At 37.7% G+C, this 22,703-nt stretch overlaps 1 protein-coding gene across 1 annotated transcript in view; it reads right to left on the bottom strand.

Moving 5' to 3' along the window:
• The window catches only part of atp13a3 (ATPase 13A3), a 43,501-nt gene extending 24,138 nt beyond the window's left edge, over window positions 1-19,363 (bottom strand). Inside the window, 4 exon segments of the mRNA XM_042516049.1 lie at window positions 1,329-1,502; window positions 1,605-1,691; window positions 7,528-7,608; window positions 19,174-19,363. Of these exon segments, the coding sequence (XP_042371983.1) occupies window positions 1,329-1,502; window positions 1,605-1,655 (225 nt within the window). The 5' untranslated portion in view covers window positions 1,656-1,691; window positions 7,528-7,608; window positions 19,174-19,363.
• Window positions 19,364-22,703: the final 3,340 nt, after the last annotated feature.

A 22,703-nucleotide genomic window follows, 5' to 3' on the forward strand; every position in this document is an offset into this window, starting at 1 on the left:
GTCCACTGTAAAGTACTGAAATGCATTTGCTGTTGGCAGGTGTTATTTTCAGACCCTGCCTTACTCTAGCTAATCCTTTCTCTAACCCTAAACCAAATTCCTATTTCTGAATAAGAAATAGGAATAAGTACACAGTGGCAAAACGTTTACACTTAAAGGTTGCTCCTAATGCTTTAACCCCAATGAGATTCAATCAAAACCCACAGCTGAACAAAAGGATTCATACATAGATGGTCATGGAAGAATTCAAACACATGTACACGAGCACGAGACTGCCACAGAAAGGAATGCACACACACACATGCACGCAAGCAGAGACACACACACAAATGCTATGAACACGCTGATGGACAAATGGCAAATTATCTGTGCATTCCTGCTGGTGTGACTGTCTGTAGGAATGAATACCGTTCAATGTATTTACTGCGTTACTTCTAAACATCAGTTGTATTTTCTCACAACTAAAAGCTACAAAAAGAAACATATTGATGTTGCTATTAAACAACAAACTGAGGGTAAAACAGTGACATAAAAATGTAATTATAAGGGCTGTCAAACAACTAATTTTTTAAAATAGCGATTAATTGCAAAATTTTAATTGTTAATCTCAAATAATCAAATTTTTTAATCATGTTTTCAATTCCATTATTTTGCATTACAAAACAGTTATGAAGTCCATATTAACAAGGTGAAACAATTCTTAGTAGATTGTCTTGATTAGGAATCAAAAATCACCAAAAAACTACATGGCAATAACATAAAGTGTGCATGTCTGTAAAGGGGAGACTCATGGGTACCCAAACAAAACCCATTTACATTCGAATAGCTTGAGGTCAGAAGGCAAGGGACCCCTGTAAATGGCCATGCTGTTTTTCATCACCAAACTATAGCATAATTTTGGAGCGTTATTAAGCCTCCTAAAGAGCAGCTATCATGTCACAACTGGTACCAATGGATACCTCAGGTCTAGTTTCATATGACTCCAGTGTCATCACTGCATAGCCTCTTAAAGACAGAAATATCATCCAGTGATAGATGGGATAAAAAAGAAAAAAAAAAAGAAGAAGAAGAAGAAGAATAAGAAGAATTAGAATAAGAATAAGAATAAGAATAAGAATAAGAATAAGAATAAGAATAAGAATAAGAATAAGAAGAAGAAGAAGAAGAAGAAGAAGAAGAATATTTTAACATTTTATGGGAACACAAACCAAATATCATCTTTACATTGGCAAAGACATCGGCTGTTGACGATCGCTCTGTCAACAAATGGTCCCCAGATCATCGTCTATTGGCACAACACAATTATGCTTCTACATCTTGCTACCTACCGTGGAGCGCAGCAATACCACTTCGGCATCACGGGCTGTGGTACGGGTGCAGGTGGATTTAACGCACCACTCTGGCATCCAGTAGAGCAGCAGGAGGAGGAAGCCCCCTGTACACAGCACGCCGAGGCCCACCAGGGCCAGCCGCCAACGACACAGACGGTAGCCCTGCAGCTCCTAAAGGGTGGAAGGAAAAACGTGGATACAGTCAGTTTAGATAAATCTAAAACTACAACTCCAATTTCCCATATTGGCAGTGAAAATGAAAAAGAACAATACCATCTCCTCCTCTTCCCCTTTGTTGAGGACCTTCAAGTCTTCCTTCTCCATGCTGCAGAACAGTTTGCCAAGCCCCTTCCTTAGTCACTACAAACACATAGGACCAAATGTCATGATGAATCGTGTAGAAAAACATTTCAGCTCCAAAACAGCAAATCTAAAGTGAATCGACACCAGAGAGTCAGACACATCAGGAGGTGTCGTAAGATGCCTTCTAGTGATGTGATGTAAGAGTATTGTGTGGAAAACACAGAGTATTTCTCATCAACACACTGATAACATTTTTTGTTAGCTTCCTCCATTATGTAATAATGCAAAGTAGCCTAATGTAAGGGTCTAAGAACAGAGGGATGTGCTGTAGAGGCCTCTTAGGCAAATTGTGATTTGAGATTATGGGCTTTATACATAAAATTGACTTGACTTGCCTGAACAGGAAAAAAAAACCTAGATCTCATTCACATTTTGGTCTCAAGAGACATATTTTGAATATATTTCAATTAACTTTATACTTTAATAACATTCTTAAATAGGGTTAATTTTGTGTGATATGAGTGATCCTTAAGGTTCATGGACTAATTGATGTTACATTTAATGTATTTACAACAGAGCTGTGGTTGCCCCTGGTGTTGCCTTTTCAGCAGTCTTCGTGTAATTCACCACACTGTTTGATTGCCAGGTCAGTCAACAGTGCCGTTGGGTAACACCTGGACCCAATGTTCCTAGCCTGTAATGTCTAAACTACGTTGTGCTGAGTTCACACTACACAACTTAATCCCCAATTCTTCTAAAACCAAAAGTTTTAGGAGTTCCCCGACAAAAGCCCAGATCAGATCAGCAAATCTGTGCTCCAGTGCAATGTTTGAACTGTTCAAAGGCACGAGCTGAGAAAGACACTCCCCAGTTATCTAGCATGCTAAATATCTGGACCTGTCCGGGACTTTGTCGCCAAACATTCATGCCAATAAAGCTGAGTTGAATTTGAGAGAGAGAGAGAGAGAGAGAGAGAGAGAGAGACCAACCGAGGAGAAGAGTAGTGGAAGGTGGACTATTGCATGCAGTTTTTCTGTGTTATTAACCTAATATTTTGAAACGATGCTTTGGCACATTTTGACTTTGATAATTACTAATAAGCACATGCACGACCCGCACGATCTGCACATCAAATCACATGCTTATCAGGGATTCCTCCTGGTGAAAGATCTTGTAGTGCATGACCACCTGTTGATGGTCAGCTTTGTAATGTGAAAAACCACAAGGACTTTAAACCTCCAGATTATGAGACAGCGGGTTGTGTAATGTGAACAGCACAGCGACCTGACAGCTTTGACTAAACTTTACTCACACTTTCTTTCTCTCTCTCTCTCTCTCTCTCTCTCTGTCTCATACTCACTCTCTCCCTGCAAGCACTCCTCGGGGTATGTGGCAGTTCCCTCTTGTTTATCCAAACACCTAATGCCTTTTGTTCTTTCGTTTAATAAATTACTTAATCTAATCTTTGAAATAATGTGTCCCCCACTTCTTTGTGACCTAAAGAGCCAGACTGTGACAGTAGCAAAGATACAGACGTTCTGAAAAGGTGCCTTACAATTTTATAATCAATGTATTTGACAACTTAAGACAACAATATTTTAGAGTAGATTTATTTTTTAAGTTATTTTGGGGGCTTTATGGTCTTTATTTGATAGCACAGCTTGAGAGATGACAGAAAATGGGGATGAGACATGGTGGGGTTGACATGTAATGGGCCACCAGTCGGACTCGAACCTAAGGCCGCTAAGACAAGGACACATAGAATCTGAATATGGAGAGCATACTCTACCAGTTGAGCCACCCAGTGCCCCAGAGTAGATTTTTTGTATCCATTTAGAGTTATTTCTGAGCAGCAAACAGTATTTACCACATATAACAGGCAGTGTTTTAGAGTAAACAATAACAACCAGAAATGGGGACAAAGTCAGCTCAACAACTGAAACGTTAAACTGAAACGTCTAGTAATATCTCAGAGAATCTCTTGTAAAACAGAATGAGCCATCCCCATGATGCAACTGTTGGTCCTCAACGGAGCCAAGAGCATTCACTAAATATCTGAAATATGACTTTACAACAGTCTTTGGCTGGTGAATATTGGACATTAGATATACAACCATTATCAGAAACTGGACATCACTCATCACCAATCACTCTCACTCTCGCATCACAGCTTTTTCGGTTTTGCTTATAGTAATGTGAATAACAAAAAGAGGTTTCTATGATGGATAGAACATGTCTGAGGATTTTTGAAATAAATTATTGCCTACATGAAATGTTTAAATACACATGGACTTCAATGAGAAACACAGTGAGAAGGGATGTTTTTCTTAACCCTGGTAAAAGCTATTTAACCCAATGTGAACTCTTCAACTGTCTGCAGGGACAGAACTATAAGGAAGATATCTCCGTATGCAGATACAAAGTGCAGGAAAGCTAACAGATGTCAGTAGTTCACTGGAGCAAATGAGACAAGCTGAAACTCCAAGAATGCATAGCACTTCAGCTGCTCAACCTCAGAACACCTGAGATTATCTCTTAAGAGTGTCAGCACACCCACACACAGACCAACTGCATCATCATATATGTGTTACCCAATATCAAGCTTGACCCTATTTCCTCCTCTCAGTTGTCCCAGAGGACCAGCCAGCTGCCACGGAGGGCACACTGTCACTTTGTGCAAGTGTGTCTGTGAATTGCATGCATCGAAATGACAGAGAGGGGCATCTGGGTCAAAAAATGAACAGGTCTTTGGAAATACTAGTTAGGCTGAAGACAATCTGTCTATTGGGGCTAAAAGCAGAGCCAAGCTTCAGGAGGATGCTTTGTCATTTTACTGCTCATGCACTTTGTTGAGTTACAAACAGAAACAGTGAATGTATGTGCAGTCAAACTGCGCAAGTAGTATGAAAAAGAGGTTAATTAAACTACTGGCTTCAAGTCAGAAGTTGGTAATCTATTAGTCAATCTGGTACTCTATGGTTTCCATTAGGGCTTCTAGGCAAAGTGGTGACATCCCATACAGGGATTTTGGTGCCAGCATTTCATTTGCATGTGGCTGAAAAAAGGGAGTGAGTTTAACAGAGCGGAATTCATGGTTTTGGTATCATGTATGGTGACACATGCAGCCACAAAAGTAACAAATACTACTGAAGTTAATGACAACTTTGCTCTTTACTTTAAGGGCAATAAAACCTTTGTGAGTAAAAAATACTGAGTCATTTATCAAAACACCTGTTCAACAAGAATAAACTTGCTGCAGTTGCTGCTCATAGACTTTTTTTAAAGTTTAAATTGTAATAAAATAGTCTAAATAAATTTACTTGTGATAACAATCAGATCAGATTTTATGTGTATAGCACCTTTCAAACAAATAGAATGCAATTCAAAGATCTTAAAAAACAGAATAAGTAAAAACCATACAACCGTAAAAAAAAAAAAAAACATAAAAAAGTAAGACACAACATAAAAGCCAGACTAAAAACATTAGTTTTTATAATGTGCACAGCTTTCAGACATTAAACATCACAAAATCATTCAATAATAGTCTTTCATTCAACTACAAGCTGCTACGACTCAACTGAATCTGAGGAAAATGTAAACAATAATGTCACATCCTATTGCATACTCTCATACTTGCTTTGGAGGTCCAGGCTTAGTCTCAAATTCCCTCACACCCTCAAAATGCCACTCAGGCCACCCACATTACAAATCCAAATTTCCTAATGATTTCTATCTTCCTGCCTTTTACAGGTTAGCATAACAGCCTTTTGGAATTGACTTTAGTTCAACTTTGGATACAAAACTGGACAAAAAAATATGTCAGTGAGCCACCCTGTCCCTAATGTAACTGTAAAGGAAAGCATGGCTGCATTCTCCACTGAAAAACACAGGCCCTCCTCTGTGCAGTGACTGCCTTTAGTGTGAAAGATTAAACGCACAAACAGAAACAAAACACAGAGAGAGAGCACTCTGACCCCAGCTATTGCTGAGTAGTGCTTGCATGGTGTGTTGGGGCACGATGCCCATAGTGCCACCGCTGCTACTGCCCCCACCACCCTAAACACCCACTGATCCTGTGTCACTACCCCCCGCACTCTGATTTTATCTGCCAGCTGCACCCGGGTAGACTTTTTCTCTGGCATACAGCGGGATATTTTGCTTAGGACCAAGCCCTTCCTAGTATTTTACAATAGCAGCCCCCTGGCCGGCGCTAGGCAGTGGGTGCAGTGCAACAAGAACAATCCCTCCCCAGTCTGTGCTATGACTGGAAATGCCGACACAAGTGCATCATGCTTACACTCTTTCACAAGATTGCTATCCTGGCATGGTGACGCACAGATAACCCACCAAGTAGAATGGCACCAAAAAAAGATTTTTTTATCAAGCTCATATGGTTACTGTAAGACTGTTACGTAGTCTGTTATGTTGAATCATCTTTTCAAATAACAGAGGGTTGTAACCTCAGGAAACACACAGGGTCCAATAATTATAGGCTTCAAACAGACAAGAGTTGAAACAAGGCGGCTGAGACAAACAGAGCCTGTTTATGGCTTAACTTCCAATATGTTACTCGTTAACTCAGGTTGGAGACAAGTTAAGTTGTACTTTCATTTAGGTGAACTTGTGCAAGAGCAGGGATGGGAAACTGTCACAAAACAGATTCAATGTGTACTCATAAACAGAAATTCCAAAAAAATATATATATAATATCCAACTGTAGTGTACATCAGAACAAAAATAAATGACAGGATTTAGAACAAAACAATCCAGAGAAAGTCCCGTACCATAAATAAAGCATCAATGTTATGTTCTAGGAGCTACCAGTTATTTCACATAGTTAGTCATTATATTTGCAGTGCCATCAGCCCCTGGGGAATTACAGTCTGGGTGTATGTTGTCTGTTAAGGTGGAATTTGTATGAATTTGATGATGCGGCTAAAAATGGTGATCATGCTACTAAAGACAACAAAACTACAAAATACAGTAGGATGTCAATATAGTGAGACCCCTGGACGCACAGGTGGTCATATGAGTGGCTCCCCAGGGAAACTTAGTGGGTCTCACAATAAAATTTGTGTTTTTGGACAAATTAAAGTCCAGTTTGATTTGATATGGTTATTTAATTCTGGTTAAACTCATGTATGTTGAAATGTATCTGAAAAAGGTCACTGCCCTAAAGAAAGCTATAACCCTCTGTGGAGAAAAGCCTGAGTAATCAACCACTAAAATGAGATACGTCTCAACTCTGAGAGACAAAAAGGGGAAGCAACACAATTAAACAAATCAGGCTGTCAATATTTTTTTAAAGAATCAAATGCACCATTTATATTCAACTTAACATTTTTTGATATGTATTAATAATTAAATACTTTTTCAAAATCCAAAAAGAAAATTTAACAGTGTAATCCAATACAAAGAAATGTAGAAAAACTACTGTAAAAATGTATTAGTTCAGCATTGTGAAAAATATGCTATTATTTTTTTTTCTGAAAAGATTTTTCCCTTTTTCCTTTCATTCACTGAGGCTGTAAACAAAACAGGATGTCGTCTTGCGCAAGGTACATGCACAGATGATAAGGAAATGGTGGCCACCGGTGATAATATTTTTTCAACATGGCACATCTTGTGGATGGTTAGGCATCGCAGAGTTAGTGTCATCATGAGTTAATTCAGCATCAATCAGTAGCAGAACATTTTTACAATAGAGCATTACCAGCAACTTTGCAGCATCACTAGCAGGTCAATACAATGTTGGTCAAAAGACACGTAACCTACTAAAGCTCAGAAAAAGCCAAAAGTAGAGCTTAAGACTTTTGAGAAAATACTGGGCTTCAACTTTTCTGCTAGTAGAATTAAACAGACAAAGGTTTCTAGTAAGTTACTGTGCTCCTACCTTGAGAGCCAGGGACGCGATGCCCCAGGCGGTCCTCCTCCCCGCAGTTAGCTTGCTCTCGCACCACACCAACCTGGAACCCTACGGGAACAAACAAAACAGAAAAACAATGCACATTAAAAACACAGCCTTTTAAAAATTACGTCTTTCCACTTATTTGAATTTGATAAACTGGGGAGAGAGACCTTCACTAAACAGTAACATATCATCCAAAGGGGAAAACAATCATGGTTAATGTGTATCAAGCAGCATGAAATATTTACCAGGCCATGTAAAAACACATGCAAAGGTTTTACTGTGCATATATTCATTTATGAACTTGTATGCACTTAGCATGTTCAGGATAGGACCTTCTTTTCAAGCTTAGACTCAGCAACTGACAATGATTTCATTTAGTTGCCCCAAAAGCAAAAACTGAATTACATCAAAAGCTAAGACATTGAAAGGAAATGGGTGAACTGTCTTAAGTCTTCAGTAAACAAGTCCAACAATAAACTGCTGCCATCGTGAAATAACCCAAAGGGGAGTACAAATATTGTATACCGATACAGATTTTAGGACAGAATGTCAAGGAATACAGGCAGAGTATCATCTAAACCTGTTAAAGTGGGATGAATTTTACAGGTTTCTTTAAAATTTGCCACATAAGAACAAATATGGCATGTTTTACATGTAATCTGGGTTACAAGTAAAACAATAGTTTCATTGTTTTGCCCAATGAATGAGTACATTTTAAATAGCATTTTGTTTTATGTCTGCATATGCCACCCATCATGATCAGAGTAGGTGTAATATGTTTATTTCACAATGGGAGAGACATAATATTCTCTGCAATTAGGTGGAAAAACACGTGCATATAATGTTATCGGCTTCGGCACTGGGACTAAATGAGTCAGAAAATATCTGCATATTGGCACAAATCTAATATCTTGCCTACCTAGAAATTATCCAGATCTTCCACTTTTGAAATGTTATCTAAAAGAATGGCTCAAATCCTGATAGATAAACGAGTCATAATGTGGAAAAAAGAAGTCTTTTACAATGTAAGTCCATGGGAAAAAGTCTTTTTGAGCCGCGTGGCATCACGTGACGGACGTCTCTAATGCCACAGTTTGGCCTCTATGTCAGTAGCTTCACAGCCTGGTGCTGTTCCAGGGGGCTTGGCTTTGACCTTGGTCATTTAATGCTTAATTCCCAGTAATTGTTTCCCACAGAGGGTAGAGAACCACAGAACTGTAGGTGTCAACATGTCAAGCAATGCTTTGAGCAAATGATCAAGCCCTCATGCTGAAATTTGGTGCAGTATATATGGAGGAACTGTCAGGTGATTCCTCCTGACTCCCATCCACTCTGTTCCTGTTCTGTACCAGTGCCATGATATAATAAAGATGAGGATGACACGAGAAACCTCTGTTTTTTACTGGAATCTCTAGAGGACCTTTATAGGGCCTCTAAGAGTCAGCATGACTTCAGAGATATTTATAGATTCCTCCAGCCCTGCCTAAAGCCACATTGTTGTCTCTCATTTGATTAGTCTGCTATTGTATTAATAAGCAACGCTGGCATGGGAAAAAAACACTTGAGGCAGCTGTTGATCTTTTTTCAGACTACAAGATTAAACATGACAATCATCTGTGTTCCTGGAAAGGTGGAGATCCTGTGTGAGATCCACTGAAGGTATCAAACCACAGCTGAGGTAAAAACATAAACAGCTATTCGAGTCCAAAAACAGATCTGGTGCTATGATAAGGAACAGATTTTCCGCAAGCCAATTGCACATGTATTATGAGGTGTTTATCTATAGACACAATAAATTACGAATTTATGTGACTGTACTGTGGGCTCTCTGACTCTACAATTCATTCACTGTTTTTAATTTGTTAGCAAAAGGCTAATGTTTATGCAACTGCTGACTTAGAGCAACAACTAACAAACCTTTTCTTCGATTAATTAAACAATATCCATCAATATATCTGAAAAATTTAAGTTGTCATTTCTAAATTTCTTGTTTTATCTATAGGGATGCACCGATTTATCAGCTGAACATCAATATTGGCCAATATTTGCCTTGTTAATTGCCATGGGCCTATGTTTTTCCATTGTGTCCCCTCAATTTTGTGCAGGCTAAAAAGCAGGGCTTAAGACTAATGGAGTCCAGTCATCCTGGGGACAATATAATACATGTTTGAGAAGAAAAGAGAGATTCGCCTGGACACCATCAGAATGAAAGGACACAGTAAATTCACTATCAACGCATCAGAGGACACACTCTATTGTTTCCCAAATAATGCTTAATTTTCAGCAACAAATCTAAGTTGCCATTGGCAGGAGGGCAGCTAGTTAACGATAGCCACCGGCTGCCGGTGGCTGGAACTACCTTGCTGACGGGCGTTGCATAAAGCTAGATTATAATGTGTTCAAGCTCTCTTCTTTCAATTGAGTATTGGGCCCAAGCAAATTATACTGTTCTCATAATATTTTTCATGTGATCTTGTAAAATTGTACTTTTTGGCAAGAAATTTGAATAAATGCAGTTGTTGATGGAGAAATGTGTTGTTCTCATAACAATAAAAAGAGGCAATTATGGCATATATATTAAAAAGACCTTTAAATAGTTACTTAAAAATGTTTTCATTTAAAAGATTTGTTTTTTCACTCATAAATGTGTGCTCATTAAAAGATAGTGTAATGAAGGGATAAATGACTTGCACAAAAGGGAGAATACATAACAATAATAAAATAAACAACAACAAAAACATAGTGTCTGGAATTAGTCTATAAATTCACCATCAATGAATCCGTACTTCAATATATTAAGTATAAGATAAAGAAAAGCAGCAAAGGCCTCCATTGCCAAGACAATATTGAGCAGTTTTGCTTGAAAAATGATTAAGAGATTATCATATAGTCAAAGATTGCAGATACAAAATGTCACATTATGCCTTCAGCCCATCTCATTTAATCTTAAAAAGCTCATCGTCATGTATCAGTTTGTTAACAGCAGAATAAACCTAAAATAATGCTTCAAGTCAGGTACTTGCACAATGAGGATGAATCAAGTGTCTCAGTATCGTCATTTGCTAAATATAATCTGCCCAAAGATAAGATCCCTTGTGAGTCTGAGCCTTTTGCAGCAGCTCAGACACTTAACATAAATTTCACAAGAGCTTAAACTAAGCAACACAAAAGTATACAAATAAATAATTCCAGGATAGCTGGAAATACTCTCCTTTCCCTTTCTGTCCTGTTCTTCAATACACAGACAGAAAGGAAAAAGTGAACAATGAGCCATGACCTAATGACAGAAGTCTATAATTCATGGAAGCATTTGGAGGAAAAAGTGTTTTGTTGCCATCATACTCTGCACTCAATGTGCTTTCTTTATCACTTCCTCTCCTACTCACAGGGTATTATAGTCAAGCTTTGTTCCCCGTCATGGGCCAATCAAGCTTTTATCACTGTGACCACTGGCCTTACTAAAAATCTATGACCAGGTGCCCTTCCTCTGCTGTCTGAACAGCCAAAAGCTCTTCCTCAGAGTCCAGCGCCACTGATAACATAATTAATCTAACAATCCCGTTAACAACTTGCCAAATGAGAAAATAATCAATACAAATAACATCTATTTTAATTTCATGCATCCCAAGCTGATGTAGTGAGGCAGCAAGCACACAATAACTTCCAGTTTTGCAAAGCAGTGGGGCGAAAAAGCAAAAAGCAGACACACAATTGCTTGTAACTGTAGGGAGTTTTTTGCATTTTAAAACATCAGATTAAGATCAAGCGTAACAAAATGTAAAATACCTGAACAAACTCACCAATATATGCAGCAAACATCCACACCTCTTACAAATAACCCAGAGCACTGAGCTCAAAATGCATCATAGATACAGGCTGGGTGTGTTTTCAGACCACATACACAAACTTTAGGTTACAGCCAAGCGAGAAGAATTGCTGATGTTACAGGCTACTACGATCGATGACGAGGGAAAGGGGAGTTAACATGGATGAGATCAGGGAGAGGAAGAGAACAAAAAAAGACACTATAAGGAGTCTGTAAGTGAGCTCCACTCTTGTGGAAAAAAATGGAGGGAAAGAGCTGGGAAAAAACAATAATCCTCCAGATCAAAAGTGTTAAGAGTTTTAAGTCAGACCACATGCTCTTGGATTAACAGCTGCACTGCTTGACAGCCTATGAAAAACCACTGATTCCACTGTGCAAGAGATTAAAACAAGTTTTTCACTTGATTGATTGGTTTATTGGTACATAATCTAGGGATGTCACAATATGAGATTCTAATGTCACAATTATTGTCAGAGGCAATGTCACAGTTTCACAGTTTTCACAAATAGTGATTGAGGTATTATTATAGAAGTAAATATCAAAATAACATTAATTTTTTTTTTTTTTTTTTTTACTTTGACTTGAGCATAAAGGGCTGAATGATTACCATGAAGATGCTGGAACATATTCACGTGTTGGAACCCTTTACATTTACATTTCAACAACACGTTTTGCAAATTGGATATCTATATTCTACAACAACTCCCTGTGCATTTTGTAGATATTCAAAAGACTCCCACATGGCTGATTTAAGGTGCTTCTTTTGCTGATATAAGGCTGGAAAGCCATTTTTACAACTCCTCACCATGTTTGAGGTGAGTGGCACGCCTCTCTGCCAAATTTGTTTTCATAGGCTAACAGTGCAGGAATGAGGACATCATAGATACAAAAGCTTCTACAATTCTTGTGGTTATGAAACTGTGACATTATGAAACCTTAGTTTTGGAAGAACAGATCAGGTTCCTAATAATGGCCCTGGGTGAGAAATAGTTTTTCTTTATGTATGTAACAGATTATTGAGTTTTTCAAGGTTTACTTAGCAAAATTAAGTTGAAAGAGTCAGCTCTTTATTACTGCAAACCAATATGAAAAACGTAAATCTGATTAAGTTCATTACAATCATACAAACATATAAAATAGATACATTTTAAACATTGTCCTCACTGCCTCAATCAAATATGCTTCTGAGACAGATTATGTTCTCGTCCCGCCACATAAAATGAGTGAAACTAGCACTTCAAGTAATTTTCAAATCAAAAAAGTACTTTATCATATTTTACAGCATCAGAGTTTCATATATCCACAGAGCAAGGAGTCAGATTTTCAGCAGTTGTTTTTTTGTTTTTTTCACACTGCCTCTCATACAGTTCTGCAACCACAAAATAAACCACTGTGGGGCTCAGGATGCAACAAGTGTGTGGGTGCGTCACTATTATAATGCCAGCTGGTTAAGTGCTGTCAAGTGTGGTGTTGTTATCTCTTTTTTTTTTTTTTACCAGTTTTACCAGGTGTGTAAAAGAGATTCAAAAATGGTTGCTTTAATATCGTCAAATTTCTAGAGCTGCTTCATGATCATCAAAATCAGGAGTTGCATTTGAAGGTGGAATCCTAAACTCTCTGTCACATATTTCCTGAACAGCTCAGTGCTGATAAGTGTGAGCTGTGACCTGGAGCTAGAACAGTGTGGGACACCGCACAAACTAACAATGATGGTCCTCTATACATATCCCCATAGCACCTGACAACCAACAGTATTCGTGTTTAGGGATGCAGTCAAGAAATTCTTGTCTGAGGGCTGCAGACTGCAAGCAGATTTATAAGGCAATAAAAAAAAACTAAAATTTTTAGGGACAGTGACTCAAATCAGCAAGGAAATTTCGAATTTTGGAATTCAATGATAAATTCAGCCCATCTGCAATGCCCTCTGTATTCATCTAATTGCACAACTCTATTCTCAAGTTTGTGTTAGTGTGTTAAATTTCACAGTGGTTTCTATTTTATTTGAAGTGTTTCATCTCAGTTCCACTGATGCGAGCCCCTGGTCTTGTTGGCGGCAAACCACTAGACCGGCACTAGAAAGATCTGTATCTCTATCACACCACTGTGGGGCTCCCACACCAAACAGCAGTGGGCTGCTGACAGGACTTTTACCATGTCAGGATATTTCTCATCTCCACTCTGAATCAACACTGGCAGGCCTTCCATCACAGGTTGCTGTCTTAAAGCTCACCTGTGAAAAGTCTTGAAGCACTGGCTCAAAAGCCAGAGGAATCTTGGCGCCTCACTTCTTAAACTGAGACTAAACTGCTTCCAAATCTTCAGTCTGGACAAAACCTCAACCTCTCTCACAAGCCGGAGGAAAGTTCAAAGGTGAAAAGGGCAAGTTTGATTCCCCGATTCTAGGAATCCAGATGTATAATATGAACTAAACTAGTTACGCCCCTCAATGATACTCATGTTATGCTGATGAAACAGTAACAAGTTAGCAGTGTTTCCTCTACACTCATTTGAAGGAGTGGCGGCCCGCCACTCCTTCAAATGACGTTTTTTTTTTTTTTTTTTAAATTGCAAATACACCACCGCCGCATCACAGCACAGTCCTGCACTGCGTTGGGTGTCGCGAGTGCTGAGGCAGATAACTATCTTGCTCCGTATCTACTCTTTGGGGTAGATACCACCGCCCCCTCCCACCCCCCAACAGAACTAACTGGTGCCGACGTTAATTAGCTACTCGCATCCAGGCATCAGGTCGGAGAGTCAGAGGAGTGTCGGCTTGAAAATAGCGTGCAACTTACCGGAGAAAAGGTAGACTTATTAGCTTAAGAAAACTTATAATAGATTTTATTAGTTAAATAAACATTCGCAAAATATTGATGGCCAGCTAAGATTACGTAGCTTAAGTTAATTGGGCCCGGTGCCAACTCAACTCAGTGTCGCTAACATGAGTAAACTAATTGATAGCATTAAGCGATATACACGCCATGATGTAACTGCTGACTGCATTTTCAGATGAGCTTGTTCAAATATTTTTCAAAGAAGAGAAAGACACCTGATGAGGATGGCGCTAGTCAGGTATCATTAGCCTTTTTACTGACTCAAATTATGATGGTTAGGTAAAAAATTATGTTCACACTTGTAATCAAATGTGACGTGAGTGTAAATTATCTAGCGTTCATGTTTTATGTAATCGTATAAGACAAGTAACAGACAGGGAGGAGCAGTGCAACAAAGTGAAGGAGAGCAGAGTACAGGAGGGGGAGTGCCGAGTGAAGGAGCAGGAGAGCAAAGTGATGGTGCAGGAGAGAGAGATGAGAGTAGAGGAGAAAAACATAAAGGGAAACACAGGCTATCAGGCTGGGACCCTAAATGGGTTGAAAAAAAAATTATTGTTTCTATTTGTAGGTGAAGACTGACTTGAGAAACAGGCTGCAGGGGGGATCACCTTGCAGCATGTATGCTGCTGAGCATCAACGGGCCACCTCTTGGGGAATTTCCGTACAACAGAGCCTTAGAGCTGTTCTACAAAAAACCTAGAAAAATCCATTGTTCTGAGCCTGGGTGCAAACTTTGCCACTGATTACAGCCCCATCAAGAAATTATTATTTATTGTTTTTATTATTATATTGTTGAATTTTTGTTACTATTTTTTATTTTTACATTCAGCCTTTAAAAAGCGTCATTTGTTTACGCCGCCACGGCTCCCCGGAGAGCCTGCCCCCGCTGCTGAAAAAAATCCTATAGGAAACACTGGTCAGTCCAAATTTCTAAGCTTGTCCTTCATCAAAACGAAAGCATAATTGTAGACACTGGCCATCATTTACAAAATGAACGTGCCACAGAAAACTGGGCGTACGGTCATTTCCACACAAAGTTCAGCATTCATCAGAAGGGATGTGAGATTTGACCCTAGCAGTTAGTGTTTTAAAACACTGATAAGCCAAAACATGTTTATATCACTTATCATTAAAACATCATTTGAAAAAACAAACCCTGCAAGAGTGCAATTGTTTAAATACTAGTCGCCTGGGAAATAAAAGTTTTACCATTGTCTGGATCTGACACAAGGAGTGCATCTGTGTCTCCTCTGCCACCTATCATGCCTGAAAAGGAAGCAGACCTGATGTGTGTGGGTACATGCTCCTCAGCCTGGGTCAGTTTTAAGCTTATATTTGAACATTAGAATATTATTAATTTTACATAATATACAGGCATATATTATGTATAAATGCAGGCTACAGGCCAGCATGTATAAGTCAAATATTCAAACCTCAGCTGGAGTTCGATTGTCCACTGCAACATTGTGGATCTGTTGTCCAGATTGCGTTTTTCCAACTTTTTAGGCTGCCAAATGGAACCAATTGGTTATACTGGTCCTGGTACATCTGCGATTTTTATTTACAGCTCAGAGAAGTTTCTCTCCTAGGCCGTATTACACCTCTCAATGTCGTGGCCTCTAACCTGAGAATATATTCAGGCGAGATATGTAAATGACGTTTGTTTTCAGCAGCCATTTTCATAAACAATAACTCCCATTGTGATTGGCGATGATTGATGATTTCTGCGCTCGGATCTCTGTTGGTTTGTACCTTAGATTAGATTAATGAGGGCAGTATGTCTACGCTACCTGGCGCAGCTTGGCTAATCTCTCACTATAGACTTAAAAAAAAACAAAAAAAAAAACACAACCACTAAAACAAAATTAAACAAAATTTAAATCACTGGATGGTCTGCTAATAGACAAATTGTGAAATGTGAAGACTAGTTGACTCGACAGTGGGGCAACTCTCTGACTGCTGTGCATGCACGCATCGAGTGTATCACAAATGTTACTGAATCATGTTTTCAAAGTAGGGTCTTATTTTCCACCTGCAAGTGATGAATAGGTATTAAGAGGTATTTTATATTATTTTATTCAGACAGTGGTTCCAGCTCACCCAAAGCTTTTCTTCATAGGAACAACAAAGCACTATATGTATGAATATCATTCCTCTCAACTCAAAGGTCACATTCTCTTTAAAGCCACACAAACTAATGACGTCCTAAGCATCACTGTAGCAGCACAGAGTTGTCTCTGTTAATATATAAAAAGAAAAGTGAGTAAACAATGAATACATTAGTCCTGAGCTGCACTTTATGATTGGTACCCATGCTATACAAATAAACATGAATTCAATCAGGACACTTAATTTAAACAATGATTAGATTAAATATGTCTGTGTCTAGAAGGCCTGACTGCTGGTTAGTCAATTATCTGCAGGGTTTCCACTTATTTTCATGGACAGAATTTCAAAACTTTTTCCAGAACTTTTCAAAGACATTACTTTTTTCATTTTGCCCCACTTGCTGGCATTTTTCAAACATAAAATTCAAACTCTTCTTAAAACTAATTTCAGCTGGCTGGGATACATGAAGGGAGAGATGGAATGCAGAGATAAAATAAAGAAACGTACATGATGGTTAAAAAAATGCAACACACAGCAACATTACGTCAACAGCTACAAAAAATAATCTTACAATTATATTACATTACATGGACACTATCCATGGAAAACTACTGTAGCAATTGCATTACACACATAACAAAATTCCACGACTTTTCCAAAACTTTCAATGATTTTTACTAATTCTATTACTTTTTTAGGCCTGGATAATGTGTTTGTGAAATTACATGACATTTTCAGGTTTTTCATGACTGTGGGAATCCTGTAACTGGTGAAATCTACATCATGTAGACAAAGTGATATGCCAAACAAATATGTGACAAAGTCTTTGTAAAGCAACAATTAACAGCAAAACACAAAAAAAGAAACTTGAGGGTGCACTGAAGTACGTAAGACACATCGTAAGGAAAAAAGCAAACTGAAATACAGCACATCTATAAGACCCTCAAAAATTCAGTGTTGGTGTGAAGAAGTCCAAGTGTGAGGGAATCCTCTAAGAGGCCTAGAAACTTCTGAATGAGCTTACACCAGAAGATAAAGATATCAAATAAAATGCTTTTCAGTGCATATATTAATTCATTGTGCAAAATAAGAAAAATACTTCAACTTGGGTTTGACATTTTGTACATGTGCACTGTGTCAAAAAAAATCAGCATTTTGGCCAATTCAATATTTCATTTAAAGCCAATATCTACCGATACTGATGATGTGCTGTTACTATTGTGCATCCCTAGTCAAAACAGCTAATAACATCAACTGTGGTTTAAAGGTGAAGTGTGTTATATTTAGGGTGATTTGGTGTCATCTGGCAGTGAATTGCAGACTGCAACCAGCTAAAACTTCTCCTGGCTTGAATTCCTTCAGTGTTCATTGATCAGGAGATTTTTACAGAGAGCCAAATTATCCACAGAGGTCTCTTCTTCTCCAAATCAAATGGACCCAGTAATTTAAACTGATCAAAACACTGAATGAAGCAGTTTCATGTAACCAATCAGTGTAACTAGAGCTGCTAGAAGAGAGCTGACACAAAAATGTGAACGGTCCTATCTGGAATCCGTGTTTGATTTATCCATTCAACGAGGACCTGCTCTCTATGTAGATATAAACAGCTCATTCTAAGGTAAGGGAAACACAGCATCTCTTTTATCAGGTGCTTTTGCACTTAATATATTGTATTCCATTTCTGCATTACCTTCCATTTAATTTTACACACTAGACCTATAGTATGGTAAAACAATCAAACAATGACAACGTTATTATAGCCTATGCATTAATTTGTATAAGGTATAATAACTACACTCACTTAAGCTCTGGCAGCTGTTTTGAATGGTTGTACAGATTCTCCAGACTATAAATGAATAGAATAAGATGACTATATTGACTTGTGTACAGTTCAGTGTACATTTTGGTCTTTGAATTTTCCTTTCAGAAACAGAAATAAAAACAAAATGAAATAGTTATTTTAAAAAATAAAATCAAAATTCATTCGGTTCATTTTTGTTGGGGGGGGCAGAAATGTTCTTTTTCTTGAATAAAATTTGTTTTGTTTTTTCATATCTGTTTTTGACAGGAAAACTTAAAAGACCAAAGAGTACACTGACCTGTACAGCACATCCTGGACTGCTAGTAGACACTCGACCAAAGTGACAGGTGTTAGGAGGAATATGGCGAAGCTTATAGAAAGGAGGTGTGTCAGCCAAACGGTTAATATATATATACATATATATATTAACATATATATATACATATATATAATTTATTTTAATAAAATAACCGCCTTTATTACATCTAAAGTGACTAAAATAATCGGTAGCAACCAATCCCAACGAAAGAAAACTCGCTCTTGAGCCAATTTAGAAACAATCTTGCTGTCACAGCTGTCATGTGTAACTGTCATTGATCTACACTGTAACGGGATATAGGTTTTCAGTTGTTTAGTCTGTATTTATCTTTCACACAATAATGACAGCGACATCCTTAATAACCTTTAATAGCGATAAATGCCGAATTACTGTCAATGAATCATAGCTACAAGCCCCGGGCGGCCAGGGAAGTGCTCCATCGGGTAGACGTGAAGACATCGCTGCTAACCGGCTAACGTTAGCCTGGCTCCATTGTTAGCCCGCCTCTTAATGACTAGCTTAATACTACCGTCCGTGTGTCTTCCACTGTTCATCTTACTTTAAGTTTCAGTCAATGTGAGAGCGAATCGGCGTTTCCAAAAGAAAAACAACCCTGGTCGTTTTTTCCCGGACACGCATCAGCTAGCCACCGTTAGCTTTAGCGCAGCTAGGTAGCAACTGACACATGGGTGATGATGACAGCGATACAGGGAAACATACTTGAGAGAAACACACTCACCCAGAACCACCTGGACACTCTGAAGATCACCTTCGAGTCATTGTGAGACTAAAGTCGATGTTATCTGAAGGAAAACGTCGTTGAAGAGAAAAATGGACTAGGTTGAATAGAAAAATGTTGTCGCAACAGAGGCAGAGTGTAAGATTGCTGTGCGTTGACAGCTCAGTGGGACAGACTGAGTACTACAGCAGCAGCGGCGAACTGGACTGAACTGGCTGTCTGATGGCAGGAAGTGACATCACGGGAGGAGATTCGCAAGGTGGAGAGCGCGCACATCACCAGACAATAGTGCTCGTGAATATTTAATTAATTTTGTTATTTTAGTATCTATCTTTCCTTCTGCAACTGAAAGCTCCCCTTTAGTAATTAAGCTTAATCAATAATAATAAAAGTGTCAACTTTTTGGAAATTATATTTTTTTTTAATATATATTATTGTTTTGTTTGGTTATTTATTTATTTATTTACCTATTTATGTTCTCATCTGTTTATTTGTCTGTATCATTTGTAGACTGCAGTTTCACTCGACTTTCTCATATATATATAGAGAGAGAGATACATAGATAGATAGATATTCTAATAACCTGTGTTATCTGATGTTTTATATATCTTCGGTTCGTCAATCAAATAAAATAAATTAGAATTAAAAATAAATGATTAAATAAAAATACATTAGAGATAGTCGCAAACTGTAAAAAAAAAAAAAAACCCCTACATAACAAAAGAAAACAAAACACATCACCCTGAAGTAAATATGATTCGACCTGTTAATGTTGATGATCATGATCATTAGAAATACAGTAAGTTCTGTTGTTGTCCTTTAATCTAGATTTTTTGGTCTTATTTATTTAATTATATATTGTGGAGGAAAAGCATGGAAAATATGTGATAAATACTGTATAACAAGCTTTTGAAATATACCTCAAGATATTACATAGAATTTACCAATTGTTCTTATGTTTTTTCGATTCAACTTAGCCATGGATCTTTCTCTAAATACCACTGTGCATGTAGAAAGTTTCTCTCACGTGCATTATAGAGTAAAAATAATAATACAGATTCATGTCATATTTCTAGCTAAGTTGATTGAATGTTAATTTTCTAGAAACGTGAGATAATGTGTATATATGTGTGTGTGTGTGTGTGTGTGTGTGTGTGTGTGTGTGTGTGATGCCATGCCAAGGTAAGAATCAAAATATCATGCTGTATGTCATACAATTATATTATATTTGAAAAATGCCATATTCATAAGTTATTTTAGATTTTGTCTTGTTTTTAGTTGGGACTTATTTTAGCTGGCTAAAATAGCCTATGTTTTGTTGCTGACCCATCCACAGCAGTAGATTCCTGAGCTTCTATGTTGGAATCCCTGTTTCTCCAAAGTGGGGGCATGACAGCCGCAATCTGCTGCATGTAATACAGTGACTATGGATAAATATATCACACAACCCCACTTAAAAAAGTCCAAACTATTCCTTTGAGACCTTTGTTATTTTTGTTATTATTGTGCTCATATAGTGTATACCACTGGACATTAGCAAAGAGCAAAAGTTGTGTTTGATCAAATGACCTTAACCTAATTAATTTACACCTATATGACTCTAGGTTGAGCAGTTTTTATGGATCTTAAGCAAAGCACAGAGCCAAACATAAAGTTTTAGCTCTGGGGTCCAACAGACACGTTAAGTCATGGTTATTGAGTAAATACAGAAACGTCTAAGAACATCCTAGTGCTAGTTACTCAAAAATGAACTCTCTAGTATTGCACCTCAACACTATATTTTACATAATGCAAGCAAAAGCTCCTTGTGTTTATAGGTTTTAAATGCCATGTCCCTACTTTGTCATGCAGATTTTCTGTAAGAAATTCAACAGCTCAAGTTAAAAATCATTATGGTTATTTCTTTAGACTTTAGAGAATTCTTCCAAAGAAAACTGAGTCACCTCTGTTACAAAGTTGCTAAGCAACTCACTATCACATAACCCTTACTCAGTTATTCATTAACAATTAGGTATTCATTAATCAACATTTTGTTTCACTTTGCAACTATTCAGGATTTTGTGTTACTCCTGAACAATTTTCCCCCTCCCCCTCTGCAAGGTGAACAAAATGTCCTGCAGGCTTAAATCATCCAGCGTCTTGCATGTCCTCTGCAGTGGAGTGATCACTGACGCACGGGCCAAGAAAAACAGAAAGGCCCGTTCCCCACTGCTGCTTCAGATGTGCTAATCCATGCTCTTCATCACTTCTGCAAACAGAATTCCACCTTTTTATGCGGGACATGGTTTGTTTTGCTACGGCCCAGTCTCAGAAGGGTTCAGAGATGAGGCCCAGTAAATGGAGCAATGCTGGCTCAGCATTCACCATGACATCAGATATCATTAACAAAGTACAAACACATCATGTTGTTTTAGTTCATAGGGTCTTTATAGAAATACAGCTTTAACAGCAAATTTGGGTTTAGGTTTATTTCTAACGGTTAACGGTTTGAGTTCTCACATGCAGAACAACCAAACATAAATCTATTACAAAAATGAAAAGTAAAGTAAAGAGAAGGTATTTTGAAATATAATCTCCAGCTGAAAAGCCACTATGTGTTTAATGACTGATCTTATTCACCATCTCAGATTTCAGGCCTCTTCACTGCACTACACATGGGATATATTTCTATTCATCAGCAACATGAGACTGGCCTACGCAGCAGCAAGCACAGCATGGCTTTTCATTGTGGGTCGATTAATCACATTCCACATTAAAGACAAAACAGTTACAGAAGCATCTATATTAGTACTGGATGATATGGCCTTTAAATAATTTCGTAATATTTTAGGCATATATCTACTAAAATACTAAATCAACTTCAGTTACAACAAGTTATTACATTACTGTTATAATAAATTTAGAGTACTGTAATAAAGTTTAATAAAGTGCTGTTAAAATAAAGTTAAATTATTGTTCCAATTAAATTAAATAACCTTCTGAAATAATAAGTTAAACAAGTGCTAAGTGCTATAATTAAGTTAATCAAAATATTACAATACATTTAAATTACTGTTATAAAAAAGTTAAATCAAGTACAGTACCATAAAGTCAAATAAATTGCAGTTAAATTGAAGTTAAGGCACTATTATTATAAAGTTTTAAAATGTTCTGTTACCATATAGTCAAATAAACTTCTTTTATAATAAGGAAAATGAAGCAGGCTTCTGTTAAAGTTAAGTATTGCTGTAATTAAAGCTGAACCAGTACTTTTATCCTTAAGCACCCAGCTCGTCTTGGGCGTTGTGTTTTTGCTTGATGCTTTAGTTAGCAGAAAGTTAAACCATTACAACGGTGCTGTTAAACGTGAGGATACATTGGCTGTGAGCAGGAAACAAACTAACAGCTTTTCACTTCATACAATAATAATATCTGCAAATCGTACTGGTCCTCCATGGTTACATATTACGACTAAAAGGTCTTGGTCTGGAGCTCTGCAGATACAAAAGCACACCCTTCGCCTGCTCCCATACAGAGTGAGATAACTGAAA

This window comes from Plectropomus leopardus, chromosome 3 (genome assembly GCF_008729295.1).
Source record: "Plectropomus leopardus isolate mb chromosome 3, YSFRI_Pleo_2.0, whole genome shotgun sequence".
Lineage (NCBI taxonomy): Eukaryota > Metazoa > Chordata > Actinopteri > Perciformes > Serranidae > Plectropomus > Plectropomus leopardus.